This window comes from Neovison vison, chromosome 5 (genome assembly GCF_020171115.1).
Source record: "Neovison vison isolate M4711 chromosome 5, ASM_NN_V1, whole genome shotgun sequence".
NCBI classification, from domain to species: domain Eukaryota; kingdom Metazoa; phylum Chordata; class Mammalia; order Carnivora; family Mustelidae; genus Neogale; species Neogale vison.
Genome location: NC_058095.1, coordinates 65,011,222 through 65,038,126, shown reverse-complemented (window position 1 = coordinate 65,038,126; position 26,905 = coordinate 65,011,222). Strand labels below are relative to the sequence as shown.

Below are 26,905 nucleotides of genomic sequence, written 5' to 3'. Positions count from 1 at the left end.
GGGCTTGATCCCAGGACACTGGGATCATGACCTGAGCTGAAGGCAGAGGCTTTAACCACTGAGCCACCCAGGCGCCCTGGCCATTTGTATATTTTATGTTCTCTTTGGAGATGTATGTATTTGAATCCTTTGCCCATTCGTTAGTTGAGTTACTTGCCGCTTTATTATTGAGTTGTAAGGGTTCTTTACATGTTCTGGAGAACAGACCCATATATCAGATATATGACTTACAAATATTTTCTTCTATTATATATGGGTCATCTTTTCACTGCCTTTTGCAGCACAAGAGTTTTTAATCTTTAGGAAGGCTAATTTACATAATTTTTTGTTTGTTACTTGTGTTTAAGATCTCTATGAAAACATTACAAATCCAAGGTCATGAAGTTTTACACTTAAACTTTTCTTCTAAGATGTTTTCAGCTGTTACATCTTTGAGGTAATTTTGTATATAATATGAAATAGTCTAGTTTCATTCTTTTGAATATGAATATCCAGCTGGCCAGCACCATTTGTTGGAAAGACTGCTCCTACCCCATTGAATGGTCTTGGCTCTCATGTCAAAGATCACCTTCCCTAAAAGTATGGGTTCATTTCTGGACTCTCAGTTCTATTTTACAGATCTACATATGTCTGTCCTTGTGTCAGTACCAAACAGGGTTGATTGCTATAGCTTTGTAGTAAGTTTTAGAACACCCAGTGCTTTGGGGCTCCTGGGTGGCTCAGTTGTTAACAATCTGCCTTCGACTCAGGTCATTGTCCGGGGGTCCTAGGATCAAGCCCCGTATCAGGCTCCCTGCTGGGTGGGAAACCTGCTTCTCCCTCTCCCACTCCTCCTGCTTGTGTTCCCTCTCTCGCTGTGTCTCTTGCTGTCAAATAAATAAATTAACCTTTTTAAAAAAGTAATAAAGATTTAGAACACACAGTGCTCCATGCAATCTGTGTCTTTGTATTAAGTTTTAAAATTGGGAAGTGAGAGTCTTTCAGCTTTGTTCTTCTTTTCAAGATTGTTTTGATTATTCTGAGTCCCTTGCATTTCCATATGAGCTATAGAATTAGCTTGTCCATTTTTGTAAAAAGAGAAACTGGAATTTTGATAGGGATTGTGTTGAATCTGTAGATCAATTTGAGGAATATTGTCCTCTTAAGTCTTACAATACATGAACACAAGAGTCCATTTAAGACTTCTTTAACATTTTTCAATGTTGTATAGTTTTTTATGTACAACTCTGCACATAATTTGTTAAATATATTACTAAATATGCCTTCCCTTTTGGTGTCATTGTGAATAGAATTGCTTTGTTATTATTTTGGATTGTTCATTGCAAGTATGTAGAATTGAAAATTATTTTTATATAATGACCTTGTATCCTACAACCTTGCTGAATAAGTTTATTAGCTCTGTTTTGTTACAGATTTTTTGAGATGTTCTACATAGAAGATCATTAGATAATAGAGATAGTTATACTTTTCTTACCCATCTGGATGCCTTTCTTTTTATTGCCTTATTTCCTTGGCTAAAGACTCCAATACAATGTTGACCAGAAGTGGCAAGAGCAGAGACATCTCTATCTTGCTTCTGATGTCAGAGGAAAACTTTCTGATTTTCACCCTTAAGTGTGGTGTTTATTGTTGGCCTTTATCAGGTTGAGGAATTTCCTTTTTATTCCTGGTTTATGGAATATTTTTATTATGGAAGGGCATTGGATTTTGTCAAATGCTTTTTCTGCCTCTATTGGAAAAATCCTGTGGTTTTGTCCTTCATTCTATCAATATGGTGTATTATGTTGATTGGTTGTCATATGTTGGACCAACCTTGAATTCCTGGGGTAAATCCCACTTGGTCCTGGTATATAATCCCTTAGATATGTTGCTAAATTTGGTTTGTTGGTGCTTTGTTAAGGATTTTTACATCTGTGTCATAGGGAATATTGATATAGTATCACTTTTAATGGCTGCATGGTGTTTAATTACATGGATAAACCATAATGTAACCAATTAGACTTTCAATTCTTTCCTTTGTTGTCATTGTTACAATCGAGGATCAGTTTATAACTCCTGCACATACAGTTTTGCATTCATCCATGATTATTGTCATAGGATACGTTCCTACAAATGGAATAACTGAACCAGAGGTGCAGAGATGTTTGTCTCATTTTGTCATTGGCATCTTTGTTTTATTTATAGGATTTTCGTTATTCGCGGAGGCTTTTTATTTTCAAAGTCAAATCTGTCTTTTTTTATGTATTCTGCCTTTGTGTGTGGGCTCAGAGAGGCCTTGCTCACCTTGTTCAGATATACAATCTCCTCTCTTTCCTTCTAGTTCTTTTTTTTAAAGATTGATTTATTTATTCGACACAGAGAGAGAGGGAGAACACAAGCAGGGGGAGTTGGAGGACAAGAAGGCTTCCCATTGAGCAGGGAGCGCAATGCGGGGCTCGATCCCAGAATCTGGAGATCATGACCTGAGCTAAAGGCAGACGCTTAATGACTGAACCACCTCTTTCCTTCTAGTTCTGATAATGCTTCTTCTTTTTTTTTTCTCCACTTAAATTTTTATTCTATCAGAAATCATTTGGATACATAGTATGAGGTAAAAGTCTTTTTTCTCTCTCTCTCTAAATGTTTAGCCAATTTTCCCAATGCCATTTTTAAAAACAATCCATTTTTTTAATCCTCAGATTAGTAATGCTATCTTTATCTTAATTATTATTTTGGGATTTGTCGTGATCCATTTACGATGTTTCTATTCCTGAACCACAACACTGCAATTATTTTACTTCTCTGGTCTCTTTTAATATCTGGCAGTACAAGTCTCTTTTCATATTTTTTTCAACAATTTTCTTCTACAGAGAAGAATAAATTATTCTATATCTTCTATAGGGAAGAATTACTCTACCAGGTACATTTTAGGATAGTTTTATAAGGCATCATTTTCATAACTCTTAATCGTGTTAGAATTTTTATTGGAATTATAATACATTTATATAACTATTTTGTGCAGAATCAATATCATGGTATGTTGGTATGTTTTTTTCATCCAGTCCTCTATTCTGTTACTCAGTAAAATGTTATCGATTTGGGGGTGGGGGGTGTGATTGCAATTTTCTTACCAGATTTATTCATAGATATACTATACATATTTTCACTCAAAAGCAGAACTTGTTTAGCATACAATAACTTATTTAGATGTATTGTGTTATTATACAATTTAGTAATTTTTTATTAATTTTTAGAAAATCTAGAGAATACAGTGTGAATTTAAAAAAGAAATGACACACAATAGCCACCCTGAACACTTTGTGTATGTCCTTCTGGTAATAGATTTATGGTCTGATTGGTAAGATGCAATCACATGAAAGCCTTATGCCAGAGGTGTCTGGGTGGCTCAGTGGGTTAAGCCTCTGCCTTTGGCTCAGGTCATGATCCCAGGGTCCTGGGATCGAGCCCCACATTGGGCTCTCTGCTCAGTGGGGAGCCTGTCCCCACCATCTCTCTGCCTACTTGTGATCTCTGTCTGTCAAATAAATAAATAAAATCTTAAAAAAGAAAGAAAGAAAGAAAGAAAAAGAAAGAAAGAAAGACAGACAGGCAGGCTTAAGCCAGCGCACTAGCCTGTATTTTTTTTTTGCCAGTCCAGCATTTTTTTTTGCTTTTGGGAACTGCTCTTCTTACAACTAGTGGGGCTGTCAGTCACCCAGGTCCCTCTCCCTTACCATGGGGCTGGAGAGGGTCTCACTCTGAGGTTCTTCTCTGAGGAGTGCCTGTCTTCTGAGGTCTTGAATGCCCTAGACTTCTAATCATGCAGTGCTGCCGGAAAAGGCTTTCCCATCCCAAGGGCACCATGTTTGAATGCATTGAACTTGGGGAAACAGAGCTGAAAGGTGATGAAAACAGGTTCCTGATGACTTTGGAACCTCCCGGTCTCCTGGCTGAAAGCCAGCTCAAATGCATCCTTAGACTATCCAGTTAGTCAAGCCAATAAATTTGTTCTTTTGCTTAAGCTAGTGGTGGGGTTAGGGCGGGGGAGAGATGACACCCAGGTGAGTTAGGTCCCCTTATTCCCCTGCCCCTGCCCCGCCCTGGGAAGATGGATATTCTCCAGTGAGAGCAGGTCCCATGCATTGTCCCCTGCTTTCTTCAAGAGGGAAGGCCACCAAAGGCAGAGGCGTTTGCCCGGGTGGCATGGGGCCACGTTTGTAAGAACAGTGCCCACAGGGGAAGGCCAGCTCTTAACTGCATGGCCACAGCCCCTTACTGTGATCTGTTGTTAGAAAGGCAAAGTCTGGGGCGCTTGGGTGGCTCAGTGGGTTGAAGCCTCTGCCTTCGGCTCGGGTCATGATCCCAGAGTCCTGGGATTGAGCCCTGCGTTGGGCTCTCTGCTCCGTGGCGAGTCTGCTTCCTCCTCTCTCTGCCAGCCTCTCTGCCTCCTTGTGATCTCTGTCTGTCAAATAAACAAACAAAATCTTAAAAAAAAAAAGGCAAAGTCTGCATATGAGGTGGGACTCAGTGTCTGCAGACTCATGCTGTCTCCTAAGTAAAGGCTCCGTGCCGTGTAAGAGATACTTGGCTAAATCTCACCCTTATTATCCAGTATAATCGCAATAAACCTCCACCTCGTGGCAGTGACTAAGCTCAGCCCCGATGACTACAGTTCTTGCTGAGGGCAGATAGGACCCATGTTGCTTGTTTACCTTCACGAATTCCTTCCCTGTTTTTACAGGCAGGGCTCATCGTCACTGGGGCGTGCAGACCATCCAAAGTAGCAGGACACGTGGACCTCAGGTTTTGGGAGGGTGTGCGTAATTCTGGAATTCTCTGAATTCAAAACTAGGTATGAAAATATTTAGAATGAAAAAAAGGGAATTTCAGCCAACAACCAGAGGCTTGGAGGTTTAGGTGCTTCATCTCTGAGAACGTTTTCACTCAGCTCACAAGAACTGCCTGCTTTGAAAGGTTTCCTGAGCTAGCCTGACTTCCCCATCCCACCTAGAACATGCTACAGCCCACAGGTTATGGCAAGTGAGGGGCCCTGAGGCAAACACACCTTTGAAGACAGACTAGCTTTTTATTTTTCTTTTCTTTTTTTTTCCCTTCTGTTTGATATCTCAGGTTTGAAAGAGCAACATGCTAGTCAGCCCATGTTTTTAAATCCTTGTGTTTTAGAGAGGTACAAATTAAGTATTCAGGAACCGGTAGGAGAGAAGTGATTTTGCTGTGTGTGTGTGTGTGTGTGTGAGAGAGAGAGAGATAGAGAGAGAGAGAGGGAGGGAGGGGGAGAGGGAGAGGGAGCAGGGAGGGGTGGGGTGGGGGGAGGCTGTCAGAAGCCTTGGAGCCTGCCTGCCTCCTGAGTGAAGCTTTGCTCAGATGCTCACTGCCTGGGCCCCTTGAGTGTGGTTTTCCTCCCCGGCCAGCACCAAACCCCAGAATAGTGCGGCTGACTTGCTGATTGAGGTCAGCAGCTCCCCGGAGGCATGAGAAGCCAGAGCCTTTGCAGTAAGTACATAGTTGGTTATTATTTAAGATGGGGATGGAAAATCTTAGAAGTATAGCTCTCTCTGGGGGAAGAGGTTCTTCTGCTTTAGGTATAATGTCTAATATACTGAGTGAACCCTGATATGACTAAGGCCTGATTAACACATTTTTGTGTATGTGATTCATGGACTAGATCATTGAATGCTACATTCATGCTTTTGGGGGGCTAAAAATGAATTTGAAACTCGTCTTCTTGATATCTTGAAAAAATAGTCTTTTTTTCCCTGCCTGTTACTTTTTCCATCTTGCACAGTAAGGATCATTAATGCTGACTTTAATATATAGAGTCTGGGAGAAAAGAAATCCTCCCTGTGGGTACTAATTACTAGTGCTATGGAGATCTGTTTTCACAACCAAAGTGAATAGGGCTGCTTCTGTGCATTCTTTTCAGCAAGTGTGGGACAGAGAACCACCCACTTGACTGGTTCTTAGGCCCCCAGAAAGTTCTAGAGCCCTCTGCCCTTGAAGGTGAGCACTGTGGAGTGTGCCCTCCCATCTTGCAGAGGGCCTGATAATGTCCCAGAGCTTAATATTTGGACCAAACATTGTGCTCATGAGGCCTAGATGGCAGAACTTCAAAGATGTGACAAAGATAGAGGCTTTTCTAGGAAGTTACTTATTATACGGTTTCTGTTTAGACAGTATTTTGCACTAACCCTCCCCTAGCCCCCAGCCCCGTCCTCACCCCAGCCAAAGGCACAGGCTACTTTGAAATGTCTCTTCACCATTCTGTTTTTCTGGAAATGAAGTTTTTCGGTTTTTTTGGATTTGTTTTTGTTTTTTCCTTTTTCCTCTGTCTTATTAGGATAAAATATTTAGCTCAGTAATGAAGGAAGTTGATGTTTTAAGTTTACTCAAACAATGTGATTTTCCTCACCTTGTTAGACTGCAAAAGGAAAAAAAAAGACACACACATTCCCTGTTTCTGCTACAGGACTCACTAATATGGCCCCGTTTTGAGGAGTAGGGAATTTGGGTAAATTGGAAGGGGAGGTGAACCATGAGAGACTATGGACTCTGAAAAACAGTCTGAGGGGTGTGAAGTGGCGGGGGGGTGGGAGGTTGGGGTACCAGGTGGTGAGTATTATAGAGGGCACGGCTTGCATGGAGCACTGGGTGTGGTGAAAAAATAATGAATACTGTTTTTCTGAAAATAAATAAATTGGAAAAAAATATATAAAAACAAAAACAAAAACAAACGATGAGCCTAAAGCCATACAGTAAAGATGGCAGAGACTGAAAGTTGAAATGCTCTGTTATTTCCAATAAACAACCATCAGACCAAAATAAATAAATAAATAAAATGGCAAATTTTATGTTAGGTATAGTTTACCACAATAAAAAAAATTCTAAAAGAACAATGAGGGGAAAAGGAAAAAAGTAGACTAGCATTTGCAAGGGAACCAGGGCTTTACCCAAATTACAACCCACCCCTCATTTTCCTTTTCTTTTTTGTTGAGGCCAAACATACTTACAACAAAGTATGTGGAGCTGGTTAATCTCGGTCTTAACTGTACAGCTCACTGAATTTTTTTTACATGTGTTTATATCTGTATAACCACCACCAAGGCAAGTATAGAATATTCCAGGGGCGCCTGGGAGTCTCAGTCGGTTGAGACTGAGGCTTGATTTCAGCTCAGGTCAGGATCTCAAGGTCATGAGGTCAAGCCCCTCATCAGGCTCTGGGCTCATTGGGGACTCTGCTTGAGATCCTCTCTCTCTCCCTCTCCCCCTTCCCCTTCTTCTGATCTTGCCCCCCAAATAAATAAATAAATCTAAAAAAGAAAAGAAAAGAAAGAAAAAGAAAAGACAGAAAAAGAACATTCTGCACCCCTGGAGGGTTCCTTCTAGTCAGTAACTCCTCCAGAGGTAAACAGTATTTTGACTTCTATCACCGTCATTTGGTTTTACCCAAATATGGTTATACTCTTTTGTGTCTAGTTTCTTTGACTTGGCATGCCTAAGTGTATCAGTATTAGTGTATCAGTATTTCTCCTCCTCCTCCTTCTTCTTCTTTTACTGTGTAATTTCCATTGTATGCTAAATCATTATTTAGTGTATCAGTATTTCTCCTCCTCCTCCTTCTTCTTCTTTTACTGTGTAATTTCCATTGTATGCTAAATCATTATTTAATTTGCCCCTTCTGTTGACTGTCATTTGGGTTGTTCTGTTGGGGCTGTTGTAAATCAAGCTGCTGTGAATGTCCCTTTGATGAACTTACATACTCATTTCTCTTGAATACAGAATTAGGAGTGGGCTGGCTGAATCACAGGGTGCAGATATTCCATTTAGTAGATCCTGACAGTTTTACAAAGCATCTTACCAGTTCATACTTCTGCCAGCAGAGAGTTCCAGGTGCTTCCCAACCTCACCAACACTTGGTTTCATTTTGTTTTGTTTTGTTTTCTCCTTCAAGCCATTCTGGGGTGTGTGGAGTAATACCCCAAAATCTAAACAATGCAAAAGTGGAAATTTGTGTTTGTGTGCAAATATATAAACACCCAATCGTCAGTAAATGACCCTGAAGTTAGTGCCGCAGTGCGGGGCCGGACTTTGGTCTGTCAGCCCGAGTGGTGGGCAGTCTCCATGGACTTGAGGGCGTTTTCATGCCTTTTCTTCAGATGTCAGATCAATTCAGAATGGTTCCAGGCATCTGCCTGGCTCCAGCCTTTTAGTACTAGTCCTCTTCAGAAATACTCTTCCCAGAAGACTTACCATGATTGCAAAAATGTATTTGCAGTGTTTCTCATGAACCGTGAATGTCATTTACCTGGGCCAGAACTGTGAGCTCGTTGAGGGGCTCCCAACTCTTAGTCTTTAATTCCTTTCAACAAGCATTTGTTACGCTGCTTCCAGGACAGGAAGGAAAGCAGAAAAGGAGCAGAGAGATTCTCCTTTCTCTCTGTCCTCCATTAGCAGTGTTCTTCTGGCCTCCAGAAGGTACCTCTCATCCCTCTGAACATGTTGTCTGTGTGAGATCTTATACAGAGTGCATGGTGTGGAGCATATGGTATCATCCCTCTCCTTCCTCCGTATACATATGTGCGTGTATATCTATCTATGTATGTATACATATATACACATATATACATGTCCAGAATTGAGAAATATATTTTAAGCTGTTTTTTCTTGCCCTTTAATTTTTTGTGCATTACCCTCACCTTGCTTTTTGTGCATCTCACAGTTCTTTCTTCATAGGCTCCCATCTTTAAAAAAAAAAAACAAAAAAACAACCAAAACAGAAAAGCAGCTTTAAAAAAAAACCTCATTATTTGAAATGTGACATGATGCGTAATATTCATATGCATAATATTTATATATAATATTCTTTGAAACATAGTGGAAGATCATATTGTAAATGATAGACGCAGGTTTATCTAGCTTTGCATTTTTCTGCTGCACACGGTCGTGCTCTGACAAGTGCCTTTACTGCGTCTCAACCACTGGGCAGGTGGTACTGCTTGGTGCTTTCTTGGCTTATAGCACTCCTTACTGACAGTATACGTTCTCCTCCTCTGTCCTTCTGTCTCTTAGCTCAAGAGGGCCAGTAGCGAGGACATGCTCAACAAACCGGGAAGTACCGCCGCTTCCGGGGTGGTTCGACTGAAAAAGACTTCAACAGCTGGAGCCATCTCTGAGCTTGCAGAGAGCCGCCTGCGGAGCAACCCAGGTAGGGAGGACCCAGGTGGGAAGACCCCAGGTGGGAAGGAGCCAGGCAGGAGGGACCCCCAGTGGGAGGGACCTAAGCAGGCCATTCATCTTGGTGATATGAAAACCCTTTCATGATTCCTGCATCCCTCCCCTCATCAGACGTGTATTACTGGCCACGTATGTGTGAGAGAGGGGTGCCCGTTCTGAGGTTGTCGTGGTGACAGGTGCGTTGGAGGGAATGAACCCTGTAGAACTCTCGCAGACGTGGGCGTTCGACATCCTTCCTGGATCCTCTGGAAACCTGGAAAACCCTGTGAATCACTTAGGCTGTGGTGGCCACCGGAACCGCGAGCTTTCCGTTTCACTGGTTTTCTGAGAATCAGAAAGAAGGGTTTTCAGCCATTGTGTCTGAGTTCAGAGCATGGGAAGCATCGGGAATGTATTTAATTTTCTTTGGGCGCAGGTACGTAAGAGAGCTAAGATTTCCATGGTCTGGCTGTTACAGTGCACATCTCCGTGCAAAATTGTCTAAATTGGGAAAATAGCTGAAATACATCATTATTAATTTATAATGGAAGTGAATAGTAGTATACTTACAATTTTTGAATTCTGCATAAAATACCACAATGCAGATTAGCTTTCAAAGGTGTATTTTAATTTACTCAGTTTTCCAAAAAGTTGACTCTATGAAAAGTATATGTGACTTTTTTTTTTAATGTAAAGGCCTCATATTTCTATACAATGGTTGTACTATTTTAAGGACTGGTTTCATACTGAATACAGACATTTGGTTTTAAATATACAACAAATGAAAGTACAGCTTGTTTTTATCACGCCAGCCTAAACGTTAATTCCAAAAGTTAACAGGGCACCACAAAAAAAAAATGACAGAATACTCTCACTCTCAAATATTGATGTAAAAATGTGGGATCGAAATATTAACAGGTAGAATTCTATAAGAAATTAAAAGAATAATAGTGTAGATTGCAACCAAGTGGATTTATGGTCTCCAAGAGTACGTTATATTTGGGCATTTAGGAATATAATCTATTTTACAACATTACTAGACCAAAGGAGAGCCATTGGTCATCTCCAGAGATGGAAGACATGTTTGGCAAAATTAGCAATCCTTCTGATTTAAAAACAAACTTTTGGTATACTATAAATGTAGGGATCCTTCTCTAGTGGGATTAAGACACATGTATCTCAAGCCACAGCCAGAACTGTCCTCAAGGGTGAAATCCTGGAAGTATTCCCATTAAAGTCAAGAATGATTCAAGATTGCCTCATTACCACCATCATCCAGATTTTCCTGCAAGTATTAAATCAAGGCAGTGAGCCAGGGGAGCTCTAGCTACAGAAGTACTGGAAATGAGGGAACAAAAGTGATGATTTTCTCCAGAGGATAACATTGTATGCTTAGAGAAATGCTTAGAATTTCCTGAAAATTGTATCATTAGAAAAAACCAGAATGTCCTTCAAATCTATTAGATACAGTAGGAGTTCAACTTGTGGTTAGTTGTAGGATATTGAATATCAATAGCTTGCTTTTTTTTTTAAGATTGTATTTATTTATTTGACAGACAGAGATCACAAGTAGGCAGAGAGGCAGGCAGAGAGAGAGGAGGAAGCAGGCTCCTCGCTGAGCAGAGAGCCTGATGCGGGGCTCGATCCCAGGAGCTTGGGATCCGCGGGGCTCGATCCCAGAACCCTGGGATCATTACCTGAGCCGAAGGCAGAGGCTTTAACCCACTGAGCCACCCAGGCGCCCCTATGAATAGCTTTCTTATCAGTGACTGGTTAGAGGAGATAAGTAACACAAGAACCAATCCCATTTATACAGGAATATAAAAGGTGAAGTACTTAGGAATGAACTTAGTATTATAAAAGCCTATATATATTTTTAAAAATCTTAAAACTCTTTGGAAGGACATAAAAGCGTAAATAAGTAGAAGGATATACATGGTGCTTGAATAGGAAGGTCAAATATAATAAAGATTGAATTTCATCAATATTAATTGAATAAGTATAATATCTTAAGTATAATATCTTAAATATAATAACATTATCTTAATTACTCTATGAATTCAGTTTCATCCCAATTAAGGTATCAGTGGGAATTGACTGGGAGTGCAAACACTGGTAAAATGATTCTGAGTTTATCTAAAACAGTGGTTCTCAAATGGGGGCCTTCTGTCCTCCATCCTAACCCAAGGAGCAACTGGCAATGTCTGCAGACATTGTTGTCTAAATTAGGGGGGTGCTACTGACATCTAGTGGGTACAGGTCAGGGATTGCTGATCAACATCCTACAATGCATGGGACAGCCCTCCACAATAAAGAGTTATCCAGCCCAAAATGTTAATAGTGCCTCTGTTGATAAGCCCTGATATAGAAGACAAAATATTCTAGAATAACCAGAAAATTTCTAAAATTTCTTTGTCGAGGGACTAAGTTTAAGCATCTTGGAACTGGAGAATAGATATGCACTTCAGCAGAACAATGGAGAAAGTCCAGATTACACCTAGGGTAGTATAGAGATGGGACAGGATTGGACAAAGTGGCATATTATATCCAGCTAGATAATGCATTGGAAAATAATGACTGATTGGGTCTTTAAGAAAAAATAAAAAAAACAAAGCTGGATCGTGATCTTATCCCTCTTCATCAAAATAAATTCCAGGTGGATTAAAGAATTTGATCTTAAAAAGTTCAACCATAAACATGCAAAGAAAAAACTCAGAGTCAGTTTGTAGTCTTGGCCTTAGAAGGGCCTCTCCAAGTAGAAACAAACACAGCAGCCATGTAAGAAAAGATGAAAAAAAAATCACAATAAATATAAAAAACTGTTTTATAAAAAGTGGGAGTTAATGTGCAATCCATGTAACAGAAGGCATATTTACACAGAGCCTATATAAATCAATAAGAAAAAGAAAACAATGCAATAGAAAAATGGCTAGTTCACATTAAAAAATAAAGATAGGCACTAGAAAGATGCTCAGTCTCACCTAGAGCAATGTAAAGAAATGTAACAAAACAAGAATTGATGTGCTCTTTCCTCTCACTGATGAGGAAATATGAAAGGCATTTCTGGTGTTATCAAGGGTACAAGGAGCAGGACCCTACCTATAGTTGATATACAAGGGTGGTTTGATAATATCTGTCTACATTTGAAATGCATATAACCTTCCACCAAGTATCTCCTTGGCATTTAATATTACTGATTTACTTGAAAAAAGATGGCAGTAAATATGGACAGTTGAAGCATTATTATAATAGTAAAATACTGGGCACAGGTGTGTATCAGTACAGAACTGATTACATAAGTGATTTTCACCCAATGGAATAGTATGCAGCCATGAAAATGGACACAGTAGGTTTGTATGTACAAATAGGGAAAGATCAAAATACGTTATAAAGTGGGGAAAAGAACATGGTGCTTATGGTATGACCTTGTATGCTTTGATTTTTTTAAAAGTATACATTAATTTAATATTTGAAATCATAACTTTCTTTGTGGAGGGATTAAAAGTGGTTATCTTTGAGGAGTTGCCAGAATTGGGTGGGGGAAAGAGACTTCATACTAGATCTTTCTATACTGTTTGAAATTTTTTAAACATATACATACAATGCTTTAAAAATTAAAAACAGGATATGGGGGGCCTGGGTAGCTCAGTGGGTTGAGCTGCTGCCTTCGGCTCAGGTCATGATCTCAGAGTCCTGGGATCGAGCCCCACATCAGGCTCTCTAAACTGTAATGGCCTATTGGGCTGCTAAGGTGCAGTTGTTATTCCTAGAGTCCCCATTCGAATGCAGTACACTCCCTACTTTACTCCAATGAAATTATGTCCTTTGAATTAATACAGTTGAATTTGAAAATTACATTTTGTCACTGGAAACTTACTTTTGAATGTAGGCAGTCCTGAGCAATTTTTTAATCAGCTTTTGGACAGCTGCCGCTCTTGGCATTTGTCCCGTGTCCCCAAATTGCTTCATTCATGGCAAATCCAGACCCATGCATTTGCCTGTGAGCCAGCCGTGGGGCTGCATGGGAATGGTGCCCGTCAGCCAGTGATTCTGGGCTGGAGGGTCTACTACCCCTGCGGGGCCTAGTAGTGCGAGGTGGTCATTCGAATATGGGATCACATTTTTTTTGTTTTTACACACATGAGAAACAGGGAAACGAAAGTGCTGGTACGGTAATAGGTGTGGGTTTTTACATCTCAGTACCATGGAGACAAAGATGGGAACGATTTGGTGTATCAGAAATGGCAGCCGCATTGGATGCCAGACTTTACTGGACTTCCATCAGTTCTCTATACGTTGAGTACTAAAGAAAAAGAACTAAAGAAAGGCCAGATGAGTTTGACTTTGTAACTCCCATGCCCACCCAATGCTTCCACAACCAGCATCCTCTCCTGCTGGTTTCCTAGATCAATATTGTCAACCTGTCTGCGTTACAGCCCAGAGACACTCTTCCTTTTCTCCCTCTGGTGCTCTTTGTGTATATCTCATCTTACCCTATAGGAATAGATTTAGAGAAGGGAGTGGTTCCTTGTCTGTGGGCGGCTGCCCTCCCTGCTTACCCAGTGGACAGCTCATCCCAGGGTCCCAGGAAATATGAGCACCCACAAAACTACAAAGGAATCCAGCCACTAGGTGGCAGCCTTGTCAAAAGTCCGCTGTGCCCTTCGGCTCTGAGCCTGGGTTTCTGAGCACCCGGGTAACTACCGGACTTGAGAAAACAGCCCTCCTTTTGGTCATTCATTAATTCAGCAGATATTTCTGAGTGCTTTCTATGTGCCCAGCACTGTTCTAGGGAAAAGGACAGAGATGCCTGTGTCCATGGAGTCACATAGACAGGACGTGGAGGAGGTGATGACGTCAGCTGGGTAGAAAGGGGTGACCCATCCAAGAACAGCAAGAGGCTGCTGTGGCTGGAGCCCCATGAGCGAGGACAGCAGTGGGAGGCTGGAGCAGAAAGGCCAAGGAGGAGAAGAGTGACATGATCTGACCTCATTCCGAAGGGAGTCCATGGCTGCTTGCTGAGCGTGGACAGATGGAGTGGGAAGCAGGACCAGAGCTGGCAAGGAGGTGGCCTGCGCTGGGCCGTGGAACTGAGAGCAGCAATTAGCTTGTAGGTGCATTTTGAAGGGTAGAATCAACAGCTCTAAAAGGCCCTGATGGGTTCTTTTTTGTCATTGTTTTAACTGATTTATTGGAGAGAGAAAGCTTGAGTGGGGAGGAGCTGCAGAGGCAGAGGGAGAAGCAGACCTAGTGCTGAGCAGGGAGCCCGATGAGGGACTCCATCCCAGGATCATGACCTGAGCCGAATGAAGGCAGACGCTTAGCTGACTGAGCCACCCAGGCATCCCTGAATTTCCTTCCTTTTTTAAAGCTGAAGACTATTACGTTGTATGCATACACCGTATTTTGTGTATCCAATCATCCATCAATGGACATCTGTGTCATTTTCACCTTGTGGATACTGTGAAGAGCATTACTATGAACTTGGGTATGCAGACAGCCCTCTGAGTCCCTGCTCTTGATTCTTTGGGTTTTCTGCCCCTGAACAGGGACTGCTGATTCTCCCGGTGGTTTTGAGGTAGGTGGAGGGTCAGATTTCTGCTCACAGTATCTGTGGGGCTAGTGAGATGAAATCTGATGGGTGCCCAAGGGACGACCTTGAACACCAGTCCCTTCTGGAGAGAGCGCTTGGCCAGAGGGAGTTCCTGGAGCCACACCGATGAACGTTACAAAAACTGGCTCTACATGGGAGTGTTCATTCAGACCATTTTATACATAGCACACATGGGAAGGAAAAGAATGGTGTTATTTTAAACTGATACCAGTGTTTTCTCAAAGTTAAGGAAAGGGAACGTTCCATGCCAGCTGCACCTTGGTCAAGCTCTGTGTTAATGCTCACGGACTCTCAGACATCTCAGAGGACATTCCAGCATCAAAGCAGGCTCGCATCCAAAAAGGCATCCGTGTCCTCGCCTGCCCACGTGCCTATCCGTTCCCGGTTATCTGCATCAGACACAGCATACCTGCGGCTCCAGCCTAAGATGCTTGTTCTCTTTGATGTGGGAAGGCACTAACGCCACTAACTCAGAAGGTGGGCAGTCTTATTGCCAAGTTACATGCGAAGAAACGGGTCCATGTGGGTTTGGCGGTGTTCCCAAACTCACATCCAGTCCAGATTCTTTCCTCTGTGAAGTTGTCATTTGCCGGGGGGTGCGGCAGCTGTCTGCATACCCATGTTCACTGTAATGCTTTTCATAGTATCCACGAGGTGAAAATGACACAGAGGTCCATTGATGGATGAATGAAAAAACAGAATATGGTATATGCATACAATGTAATAGTCATCGGCATTAAAAAAGGAAGGAAATTCAGGGATAACCGTGGCTCAGTCGGGTAAGCATCTGCCTTATTTTCTTCCCCTGTTAATATTTAACGTGTTCGTTAAAATATGTTTGAACATAAATGTTCGTCTGTTAATGGAATCCCTACCAATAGCTCACATTCTTTGCACAGTGTGTGCTAACTACTGTCCTAAGTACTTGACACATATTATCTCCTTTGGTCTTTACAATAACGCTAGGACCCAGGATCATCACTGTCCTTGCTGCTTTATAGATCAGAGAGATTATGCAGACTGTGCAAGTTCATGCTTCGAAAATATTGGGACCACGACTTGCCGATGAGGAAACAGGGCCCGAGAGACTGTGGCACAGGTGGGCTTGCTGGCATGAGAGTAGAGGTAGAAGGATGTTGGAGGTCTCAGGACTGAGAGGCCAGAGGGTGGGTGGGTCGGTCCCTGGCACGGGGCGGCGGTGGGGCAAGGGGCTTCGTGAGCCGGGATGTAGAGGACTTGACAGATTGGGATGGGGGTGGTCAGTGGATGACAAGGAGAGAAAAGAGGATGCCGGGTGTCACAGCATGAACCTCAGACATGGAGGTGGTGCCTTTCAGAGGGCGGAAGAGAGACCATTGCAAAGTGACAGTTGTGGGTAGCAAGGACACCCACACCAGCTCCTGGCCCACGTTTTCCGGAAATGTGAGAAAAGGAACAGACTGACTGGAAAAGGAAGCTGTGGGAGTCATTCAGCCTCAGAAGTGATGGGACATTCAGAAAGGAGGCTCAGGGTAGGGGGTGTGCTGATTTCGGCTGTGAATTCTTGAGGGCCCTGAGGACAAAGGAGGGGCACCGCATCTACTTGGGGATGAGAGCCTGCAGAAAATCACAGACTGACAGGAATAAGGTTTTCGGTTTCATTCTTTTTTCCTATTTCTTTCTTTTGCTTTTTTTTTTTGTAATATTACATGGATCATTTATTGATGAATACATTTTGTGGATAAAAAAAGTTAACATTTTAGATTCAGCATTTTCATTTATCTTTTTCTACATTTAATTCATTTTTTTTCTTTGGTAAGAACACTTCACATGAGATGGACCACCTTCCCAAATCGTTAAGCATGCACAATGTTGTAGGGCAGATCTCTGGAACCCTGCACCCACTGAACAGCAACTCCCAGCCCCCCTCTGCCCATCCCACCCCCTGCCACCGTTCTACTCTGCTTCCATGTAGAGAAGACTCTGGCTCTCTTCCATAACCCACGTAAGTAATTCATACGGCATGTGTCCTTCCGTGACCGGCTCACTTCACTTAGTGTGTCTTCAGGGTTCGTCCATGTTGTACCCTGTGTAAAATGTCCTGCCTTTTAAAGGCTGAGTCACATTCTACTGGACATAAGCACCTCATTCGCTTTATCCCCCCATCATCGAGGAGCCAGGAATGTGTTTTCACTTCTGGCAGTGCCTGGGGTAACCCCACGGTGGAGGTGGTTTTGAACTTGGTACTCATGTCAATGAAGTCCTGGATTCTTATTTTAGCTTGATGGTACCCTGTGGTGGTTCCGTGGCACTGTACGTCCCGGGACTGTGTGGTCAGTCAGGACTTGGGCGTGGGGCAAAGGTTTTTCTCTGAGTTTGCACAGAGATGCAAAGGTGGAGAGCTGGCTTGGGCTTTGCCGCCCCATTCTGAGTCCTCCTTTTCTGTGATTCTCAGAGGGGGGACCTCTCCCTGCATCTCCCCCAATAATACTGACATTTTTATACTCTTTCCATTCAGAAATGTGGCTCTCTCCATTTTTCTGAGTGCTCCTTTTTTTCTTTCTGTAAAGTCTGGTCTTCTCTTCTTTTTCCTCCTCTCGCTGTTGAGTTTATGTCAAGGCTTTATACTTTTATTACTATGTGGATGAGATTCCGTAGTCGTTTTTTTTTTTTTTTAAGTAAGCTGTAGGCATAAGGGGGGACTTGAACCCATGATCCCAAAATCAGGAGGGGCATGCTGTACTGACTGTGCCAACTAGGTGCCCCCCCAGTCATTTTTTAAAATATGGAATGCTTCATAAATTTGTATGTTATCTTCCATACTAACCTCTGTGTCATTCCCATTTTAGATTGTGTGCTGCTGACGTGAACACTCGTATTTTTTTTTAAAGATTTATTCATTTATTTGAGAGAGAGAGACATGCAGGGGAGTTGGGGGGAGGAGCAGAAGGAGAGGGAGAGAAAGAATCCTCAAGCAGACTTCCCACTGAGTGTGGAGCCTGATGTGGGGCTCGATCTCACAACCCTGGGATCATGACCTGAGCTGAACCCAGGGGTCAGACGCTTAGCTGACCGAGCCACCCAGGCACCCCTCATTGTATTTTTTAAATACGTACTTTCCTAACATTTAATTTGTAATTCCTTCCCTCCCTTACTGATGCCAGTAGTTTCCTTCAATGAACGGGTTCCCATTGATTTTCATATGTTTTCCAAGTGGATGATTGTATCAGCTTCAGATAACAATGCTTTTTGTCTCCTCCATGTACTCCAAAGGTACAAAAGATTGTACCTTTTTTGTTAAGTTTTTAATTTTTATTCCAGTGTAGTTAACATACAGCATTATATAGTTTCAGGTGTACAATACAGTAAGTCAGCAACTCTGGGCTCATCACGATAACTGTCCACTTACTCTGTCTCCTCTTACCCCCATCCCCCATCCTCCCCACTCCCCCCACCTCTGGTGACCGCCAGTCCATTCACTAGAGTTAAGAGTCTGTTTCTTGGTTTGCCTCTCTCTCTTTTTTTCTCCTTTTGTTTGTTTCACTTCTTAAATTTTCCACATATGACTGAAATCGTATGGCATTTGTTTTTCTCTGACTTATTTCACTTAGCCTTATACCCTCTAGCTCCATCCCTGTCACTGCAAATGGCAAGATTTCCTTCTTTCTTATGGCTGAGGAATATTCCATTGTATATATATACTGCATCTTTTTTTTAAGATTTAAAAAAATTATTTATTTATGTATTTGTCATAGAGAGAGCAAGGGCAGGCAGAGTGGCAGGCAGAGACAGAAAGAGAAGCAGGCTCCCTGCTGGACAAGAAGCCTGATGCAGGACTCGATCCCAGGACCCTGGGATCATGACCTGAGCCGAAGGCAGTGGCTTAACTGACTGAGCCACGCAGGTGCCCCTATACCACATCTTCATTATGTATTCATCTGTCAGGGGACACATGGGCTACTTCCATAGTGGGCTATTGTAGATAATGCTGCTCTAAACATAGATAATGGTACCTATATCCTTTTGAATAATAAATACCCAGTATGATACCTAGATCTTCAGGTAGCTCTATTTTTAACTTTTTGAGGAACTTCTATACTGTTTTCCACAGTGGCTGCACCAGTTCACATCCCCACCAGCCGTGCAGAGGGTTCCTTTTTCTCCAGACCCTCGCCAACACCTGTGGTTTCTTGTGTTGTCGATTTCATCCACTCTGACTGGTGATATCTCACCACAGTTTAGGTTTGCATTTCCCTGATAGTGACTGATGTCCAGGGGTTACATCTTTTATTTCTGTTTTCTGCTGTATTGTGCGGGCAACCCAAGTTGTATTAAATGCTAGTGATGTCCTTGTTCTCATTTTACTGTGACTGCCTTTGCCATTAAATAGTACACAGAAAGATTGCTGGAGATGATGTGTGCACATTCAGTTTTTGCCGCCTTGTTTTGCTCAGAGTTCTTAATAGGATTGGTGGCAGGTTGATTAAATACCCTCCCAGTGGCCTGTTACACTTTTTTTTTAAAGATTTTATTTTTATTTATTTATTTGTCAGAGAGAGAGGAGCGAGAGTGAGCACAGGCAGACAGAGAGGTAGGCAGAGGCAGAGGGAGAAGCAGGCTCCCTGCCAGGCAAGGAGCCCGATGTGGGACTCGATCCCAGGACGCTGGGATCATGACCTGAGCTGAAGGCAGCTCTCAACCAACTGCACGACCCAGGCGTTCCGCCTGTTACACTTTTATTGTTGCTTTTCTTTTCACTCTGGACTCTCCCCTCAGGAGAATCACATGTGTCTATGTTTGGTCTTCTGGGTATGTCTTCCACATTATATATTTTCTTCGATTCTTTAGGTGACTTTTCATTCATCTTCTGATTTCTTTTTTCCCCCTAAGATTTATTTATTTATTTGAGAATGAGAGAGCCTGCACAAGCAGGAAGGGCAGAGGGAGAGAGAATTTCAAGCACACTGCACTGAGTGTGGAGCCTGAAGGGGGGCTGGATCCCAGGACCCTGATACCATGACCTGAGTTGAAACCAGGAGTTGGAGACTTAACTGACTGAACCACCCAAGTGGCCCCGATCTTCTGATTTCTAACCGTTTACCACCTAGTATGTTTATTGTGTGTTTCTTTACTTCACATATTGTGTTTTTAATCATTAGCCTAATTTCTCTGATCTCAAATTGCTTCTCCTTCATGACTCCTTGCTCTACCTCTGAAGCTACAAAAGCTCCTTGAATTTGGGGATTCAAGTTAGAGATTTTCTAAAATTTCCTGTTTCTTCCAATAACTTTGTTTTACAGGTTCATGTTTACCTGGGTTTCTCTGGTGGTTCCCCTTTTATGAACTTCCAAAACGTTCCATATACACCCAGTGATTTTTTTTCTAGGTTCATTCTGTACAGAAGGAAGTCTGTGTTTGTCCAGAATTGGAAAAAAAAAAGGGGGGGGATTCCTTGTAGAGGATACCACTGAAGTGTAAGGTCATATCTTTTATGCCCAGTTAAGGGAAGAAGGAAGAACGTTTTTGCATGGGTCAGGGTGAGAGTGGGGCGGGTACTAGAGCCTGAAGTAAGTTTTGCCATTTTGGGGGGTTTTTTTGGTTTGTTTTGGTGTTGTGTTGTTGTTTTCATCTCTGCCAGAAGGTGGCGCTAGTTTCACCCACTTGCTTGCTCACCGCTTGTGCTGTTAGCTGGTCCTGGCTTTGTTGCTCTTGTTAGTGTCTCCCGGGCCCCCACTTTATTTCCCATGCACAGCTTTGCGAGTGGAATTCCGTCAAGGAGAAAGGAACACCAGAGTGCTTTCTGGAGGTCCACCTTGCTGGACCCGCTTGCACTTTTTAATCAACGAGTATTGTATAATGCAACCTGATATGAAATCCACTCATACTATAACTTACCTATATGCATTACTGAAAAAAGATCAGTATCACGCCCTACCTATAAGGTACAGGAAAAATAAAAGGAAAAGAACTTCTAACCAAATGCCATGTTGTTTTCAGTCTGTAAATGCTGGAGGCGGGGTGTATATAAACAGGTCTGAGTAAGGGGGGTTTAAACACCCACGCAGTGCTGACACCAATGACTCTCTCTAATGCTGGCAGTGCAGGGTAAACCGAGCCATGTAAAGTGCTGTCTTCTTCCATCAGTGTGCTGGTTAGTTGCATTCGTAGAAAATTCAGTGTACGGTCACATTGTGTAAAGACTGTTTTTATGTTGCTAAGTAAAACAGAGTAAGCTTCTGGGCTCAGATCATTATAAACAGTTTTTTCATCTCCAAGAGGCTGGCCTGCCCTAAGAAAGGAGAATGGGCAGGGCAGGCACACCCTGACATTAGCAAGACCTGGGTCAAGAACACAAATGTATTCCCACTGTTTATTCCTACTGTTCTGATCAGTAATGAAATATCCTAGTAAAGAATACAAAAAGTCCAGGATTTCAGATGACCCATTAGTTTGTAGGTTTGATGAAAATAGTTTTCTTGCTCCTTTTCATTGTTTTTATCAGGAATGATTGAATTTTATGTGGCAAAGTTTGTTCTTTTTTTTTTCTTGGCTTTTTTTCCCTGTGTTCCACGTTAGTGTGTTCTAATTTTTATCACTTTGTGGTTTACAATCCTCCTCAAAAACTAAAAAAAGTAATGATATTCAAAGTGTATATTTTTATGTAAGTTTTCACCAAGATGTAAATTAAAGTCAATATAAAAGTAGAAAATGAATTTCATGTTTTGAAAATAAACTGTTAATTTTACAATAATTGAAGATTCACCTGCAGTTGTAAGAAATAATAGAGAAAGATTCCCCTGTACCATTTAACCAGATTCCCCCAGTGATAACATCTTGTAAAACAACAGTAAAATATCACAACCAGGATACTGACATCAGTACAGTCTGGTTATAGGCTATTTCCATCACCACAAGGATCCCTCCCATGTAGCCACATTCAGTTCCCTGAATGTGTCCCCATTCCCCCCCTTTTTAAAATTTTATGTATTTATTTGAGAGAGTGAGAGAGAGCATGAGAGGGGAGAGGGTCAGAGGGAGAAGCAGACTCTCTGCTGAGTGGGGAGTCAGATGCAGGACTCGAACCTGGGACTCAATCCAGGGACTCCGAGATCATGACCTGAGCTGAAGGCAGTCGCTTAACCAGCTGAGCCACAGGCACCCCTCCTCCCATCCCCTTCTTCTTCTTCTTCTTCTTCTTCTTCTTCTTCTTCTTTTTTTGAGACTTTATTTATTTGACAGAGAGAGACAACATAAGTAGGCAGAGAGACAAGCAGAGAGCAGGCAGGAAGCAGGCTCCCACCAAGCGGAGAGCCCAATGCGGGGCTCGATCCCAGGACTCTGAGATCATGACCTGAACCGAAAGCAGAGGCTCAACCCACTGAGCCACCCAGCTGCCCCTCCTCCCATCCCCTTCTTAATCTAGACAACAACTAATCTATTCTGTTTCTACAACTTTGTTATTTCAAGAACATTATAGAAACAGAATCATACAGCCTCTAAGCCTTGGGGACTGGCTATTTACATGCAGAATAATACTCTGGACATTAATCAGGGTTGTTGTGTGCATCAAACGTTTGTTCCTTTTTAATTTTTTCATGGTATTTCATGGTATGGATATGCCACAGTTTAATGATCCCTGACCCCGCTGAGCAGGGAGCCCGATGCAGGACTTGATGCCAGAACCCTGGAATCATGACCTGAGGTGAAGGCAGATGCTTAACCGCCTCAGCTCCCAGGTGCCCCTCATTATAGTTTTAATTTGCATTTCCCTGATGGCAGTGATATTGAACATCTTTTCATGTGCTTATAGTACTAGAAAAATCTTCAGTGAAATATTTTGTTCATGTCACTCACTCTTTTCCCGGTTGGAGTGCTAGATTTTTTTTCCTCCTGAGTCCTGTGAGTTCATTATTGTAAAATTCTAGATACTAGTTCTTTGTTGTGTATGTGGTTTGCAAATATTTTCTCCCGATCTCCACTTGGTCTTTTTATCCTCATAACAGGGTCTTTTACAGACCAAAACTCTTTCATTTTGATGAAGTTCAATTGACCTTTTTTTTTTTAAGATTTTTAAAATTTAATTTGACAGACAGAGATCACAAGTAGGCTGAGCAGCAAGCAGAGAGAGAGGGGGAAGCAGGCTCCCTGCTGAGCAGAGAGTCCGATGCGGGGCTCCATCCCAGGACCCTGGGCTCATGACCTGAGCTGAAGGCAGAGGCTTAGCCCACTAGGCCACCCAGATGCCCCACCTTTTTTTTTCTTTTATGAATTAGGCTTTTGATGTTAAGTTTAAGAACCCTTTTCCTAGCTCCAGATCTTGAAAATTTTCTGCGTTCTTTTCCCTAAAGGTGTTATGGCTTTACATTTTACATTTAAAGATGGAATCCATTTTAGTCAATTTTTCTATAAATTATGAGACTGAAGTCAAGTTCACTTTTTGGCAACAGATGTACAGTTGCTCCAAGACCATTTGCTGAAAAGCGTAAGGGTATCCCTCCTGCACTCAATTGTTTTTGCCGTTCTGTCAAAAGATAGTTGGTCATATCGATGTGGATTTATTTCTGGGTTTTCTGTTTTGTACCATTGATCTACGTGTCTAACCTTCCGCCCATACCTCATAGCCTTGATTATTGTAGCTATGTAAAAAGCCTTGAAATCGGGCACACTGATTCTTTGATATTACTCTTTTTTTCCGCGGTTATTTTATCTAGTCTAGTTCCTTTTACTTTTCATTTAAATTTTAAAATAATCTCACCCACATATACAAAGAAATCTTCTGGGAACTAACATCTTTGCTGTGCTTAGTCTTTCAGAATTCAGACATGGTATGTCTCCAGTTAGATCTTTGATTTATTTCACAGCATCTTATAGTTTTTGGCACACAAATCTTGTACCTGTCTTGTTAGATTTACAACTGTTTCTTTCTTTCCTTTTCTTTTTCTTTTTTTTTTTTTTTAGCAATTGTAAATGTTGTGTGACTGTATTTTTTTTAAAGATTTTATTTATTTATTTGACAGAGAGAGATCACAAGTAGGCAGAGAGGCAGGCAGAGAGAGAGAGAGATGAGGAAGCAGGCTCCCTGCTGAGCAGAGAGCCCAATGTGGGACTCGATCTCAGGACCCTGAGATCATGACCTGAGCTGAAGGCAGCGGCTTAACCCACTGAGCCACCCAGGCGCCCATATGACTGTATTTTTAATTGTGGTAGTCATTGCTAGAGTAATGAGGTGCGATTGATTTTTGTATGTTTATCTTGTTTTTTTTTTTAAAGATTTTTATTTATTTATTTGAGAGAGAGACAGTGAGAGAGAGCACGAGAGGCGAGAAGGTCAGAGGGAGAAGCAGACTCCCCATGGAGCTGGAAGCCTGATGTGGGACTCGGTCCCGGGACTCCGGGACCGTCACCTGAGCCGAAGGCGGTTGCTTAACCAACTGAGCCACCCAGGCACCCTGTATGTTTATCTTGTATATTGTGAACTTGCTGAACTCGCTAGTTCTAGATTCTTTTATTTAGATTTCTTGGGACTCTCAAGGTTGTATACAGCTGACCCTTGAACACAGGTTTGAACTCTGCCATCTGCTTATATGCAGATTTTTTTAATATAAATACAGTACAGTACTATAAATGTATTTCCTCTTGTGATTTTTTTAAAAAATTTGTTTATTTGAGAGAGAGAGAGTGCATGAGTAGGGAGAGATGGCAAAAGGAGAGGGGGAGAGAGAATCTCAACCAGACTGTGCACTGAGTGCGGAGCCCCGACTCGGGGTCAGTTGCACGACCCTGAGATCACAACCTGAGCCGAAACCAAAAGTCGGACGCTTGACCGACTGAGCTACCTAGGTGCCCTTCTTATGATTTTCTTAATACCATTTGCTTCTCCCTAGCTTACTTCATTGCAAGAATGCAGTATGTAATACATAATAACATACAAAGTATGTGCTGATTGACTGTTTCTGTTATCAGTAAGGCTTCTGGCCAACAGCAATCATTAAGTTTTGGGGGGAGTCACAACTGACACACAGATTTTCGATCGTGCAGGTGGTGAGTGCTTCTAGCCCTATAACTAAGTATAACCATGTTATTTGAGGGTCAGCTGTATATGTACATCTAGACATAACATGGAGTCAAGTATAATTCGGAGGGGAAAAAGGAAAGCAAAACCTGAAACCCTGAGCAAGCTAGTCCAGACACTGCAGATTTTTTTTTCCTTTAACTGCTATCATCCCTAAGTAGGGGATTCTATTAAGGAAGATATTTGTGTGTGAATCACATTTTATAAAAATATCCATATTCCAGGTTCTGCTCTAGGTTCTACGTATCATTTCATCTAAATCTCATAACTCTATGAGATGGGTAAGATTTGCTTTATTTTACAGACAAACAATAGAGATAAGAGAAGAATATCAATACAATTAGAAACAGAAAAACTGTAGAGAAAAAGTAGACAAAGAGCTGGTTCTTTTTTTTTTTTTTTAAAGTAGGCTCTACAGCCTGCGTGGAGCCCAACTCAGGGCTTGAAATCAGCACCCTGAGATCAAGACCTGAGCCAAAATCAAATCAAGAGTCAGACAGTTGGGGCACCTGGGTGGCTCAGTGGGTTAAAGCCTCTGCCTTCGGCTCAGGTCATGATCCCAGGGTCCTGGGATCGAGCCCCACATCGGGCTCTCAGAGAGCCTGCTTCGCGTCCTCTCTCTTCCTGCCTGCCTCTCTGCCTACTTGTGATCTGTCTGTCAAATAAATAAATAGAATCTTTAAAAAAAAAAAAGTCAGATACTTAACTGACAGAGCCACCCAGGCACACTGCCTACAAAAAGCTGGTTCTTAAAACAATCGATGAAGTTGACAAACCTCCAGCAAAACCCACAATGAAGAAAAGAGGAAATACAAATGACCCGATGGAACAAAACAGGATTATCACTACATGCCTTGCAGACTCGAGAAGGATCGAAAGGAATGCTGCGCACCACGGCACACGTGAATTTGACAACTTAGAAGAAATGGACTGGCTGGTTAAAAGCTGCCACTCCCCACGTGCAGATGACACGATTGTCCCAAGTGCCCTGCGGGAGGCTGCGATCTTGGCACTAAGTTTCTTAGCAGCCAGAAGCAAGAGGGAAACCTGATTCATGGGGACAAAAATGAAAAGAAGCCAGCTATTAATGAAACACACAACCCTTTCTGGGGCTGAAACGTCTAAAAAAAAAAAAAAAAGTCTCCTTTAGGAATCCGAAGGGAACAAGGGATTCAATATTATAAAATCAACAAAGTCCTGATGTAAAGCAAATATAGTATGGCTGGACATCCCACTACCACTCAGTGGGTTAATATTCTTTATTATGCTTAAAACAATTCATAAATTTATACTCTCTCTGTACGATTTAATCCAAACCACTACGTTCCCATTAAGTTTTAGCTCACTTAAACCAAGTGATGCCCGCACCAGGAAAGAATACTGTTAGAGTTCAGTTCAGTAAGCTCCAGGAGCAGGGATGGGATGTCATCAGTGCCGGATGTTGGTGTTCATAACCAGTCAGTGTCTGTTAACTGAGAAGTGGGCGATGCACCGAGTAAGATGGCAGGGTCATCATGAAAATTCAGGCACTGTACGGTTATAGGGCTGAAGGTGCAGGGTGAGGATATTTTCCACTGTGACTGTCCTTTCTGCTCAAACACTGGGACTAAAGCCCTTTTATGGGGGTCAGCTGCCTCTTCTGAATGTCTGCGTTAATTTATTCTTCAAAGAGAGTGACCATGGGCGTTGTTCCTTTAGCTCGAGCTGGTTCACGGTTGGAACGGGGTGGCCTGCTACCAATTCCCCAGGCCTCATTATGGAAGAGCAGAAAAGGGAAGGAAAGAGAGGGGGTCCCATGGTGGGACAAGTTTTATGTTCCAGAAGAAAGTTCCACTTTTCTGGGTCTGTGTAATCATCACGTTGGATGGAAGGGAAACTGGAGGTCTTTCCACTGAATTCATGGAACATTAAAGTTCCAGTCCTTGAACTTGGCCGTGACCTTCTGAAATGTTCAAGTGGCTCAGTGGAAAACATGATCAGCTCTATTCTCTTATGCTGCTTTTCCTGGCTGCCAACACACAGTAGATTTT

General features: G+C 42.2%; 2 protein-coding genes across 2 annotated transcripts in view; both read left to right on the top strand.

Annotated features, from left to right (window-relative positions):
- The window catches only part of LOC122907370 (cytospin-B-like), a 69,858-nt gene extending 54,574 nt beyond the window's left edge, over positions 1-15,284 (top strand). Inside the window, exons 2-3 of the mRNA XM_044250259.1 lie at positions 9,067-9,202; positions 15,049-15,284. Of these exons, the coding sequence (XP_044106194.1) occupies positions 9,091-9,202; positions 15,049-15,284 (348 nt within the window). The 5' untranslated portion in view covers positions 9,067-9,090. The remainder of the gene's footprint in view (positions 1-9,066; positions 9,203-15,048) is intronic.
- The window catches only part of LOC122907367 (cytospin-B-like), a 699,233-nt gene that overhangs the window by 282,900 nt on the left and 389,428 nt on the right, over positions 1-26,905 (top strand).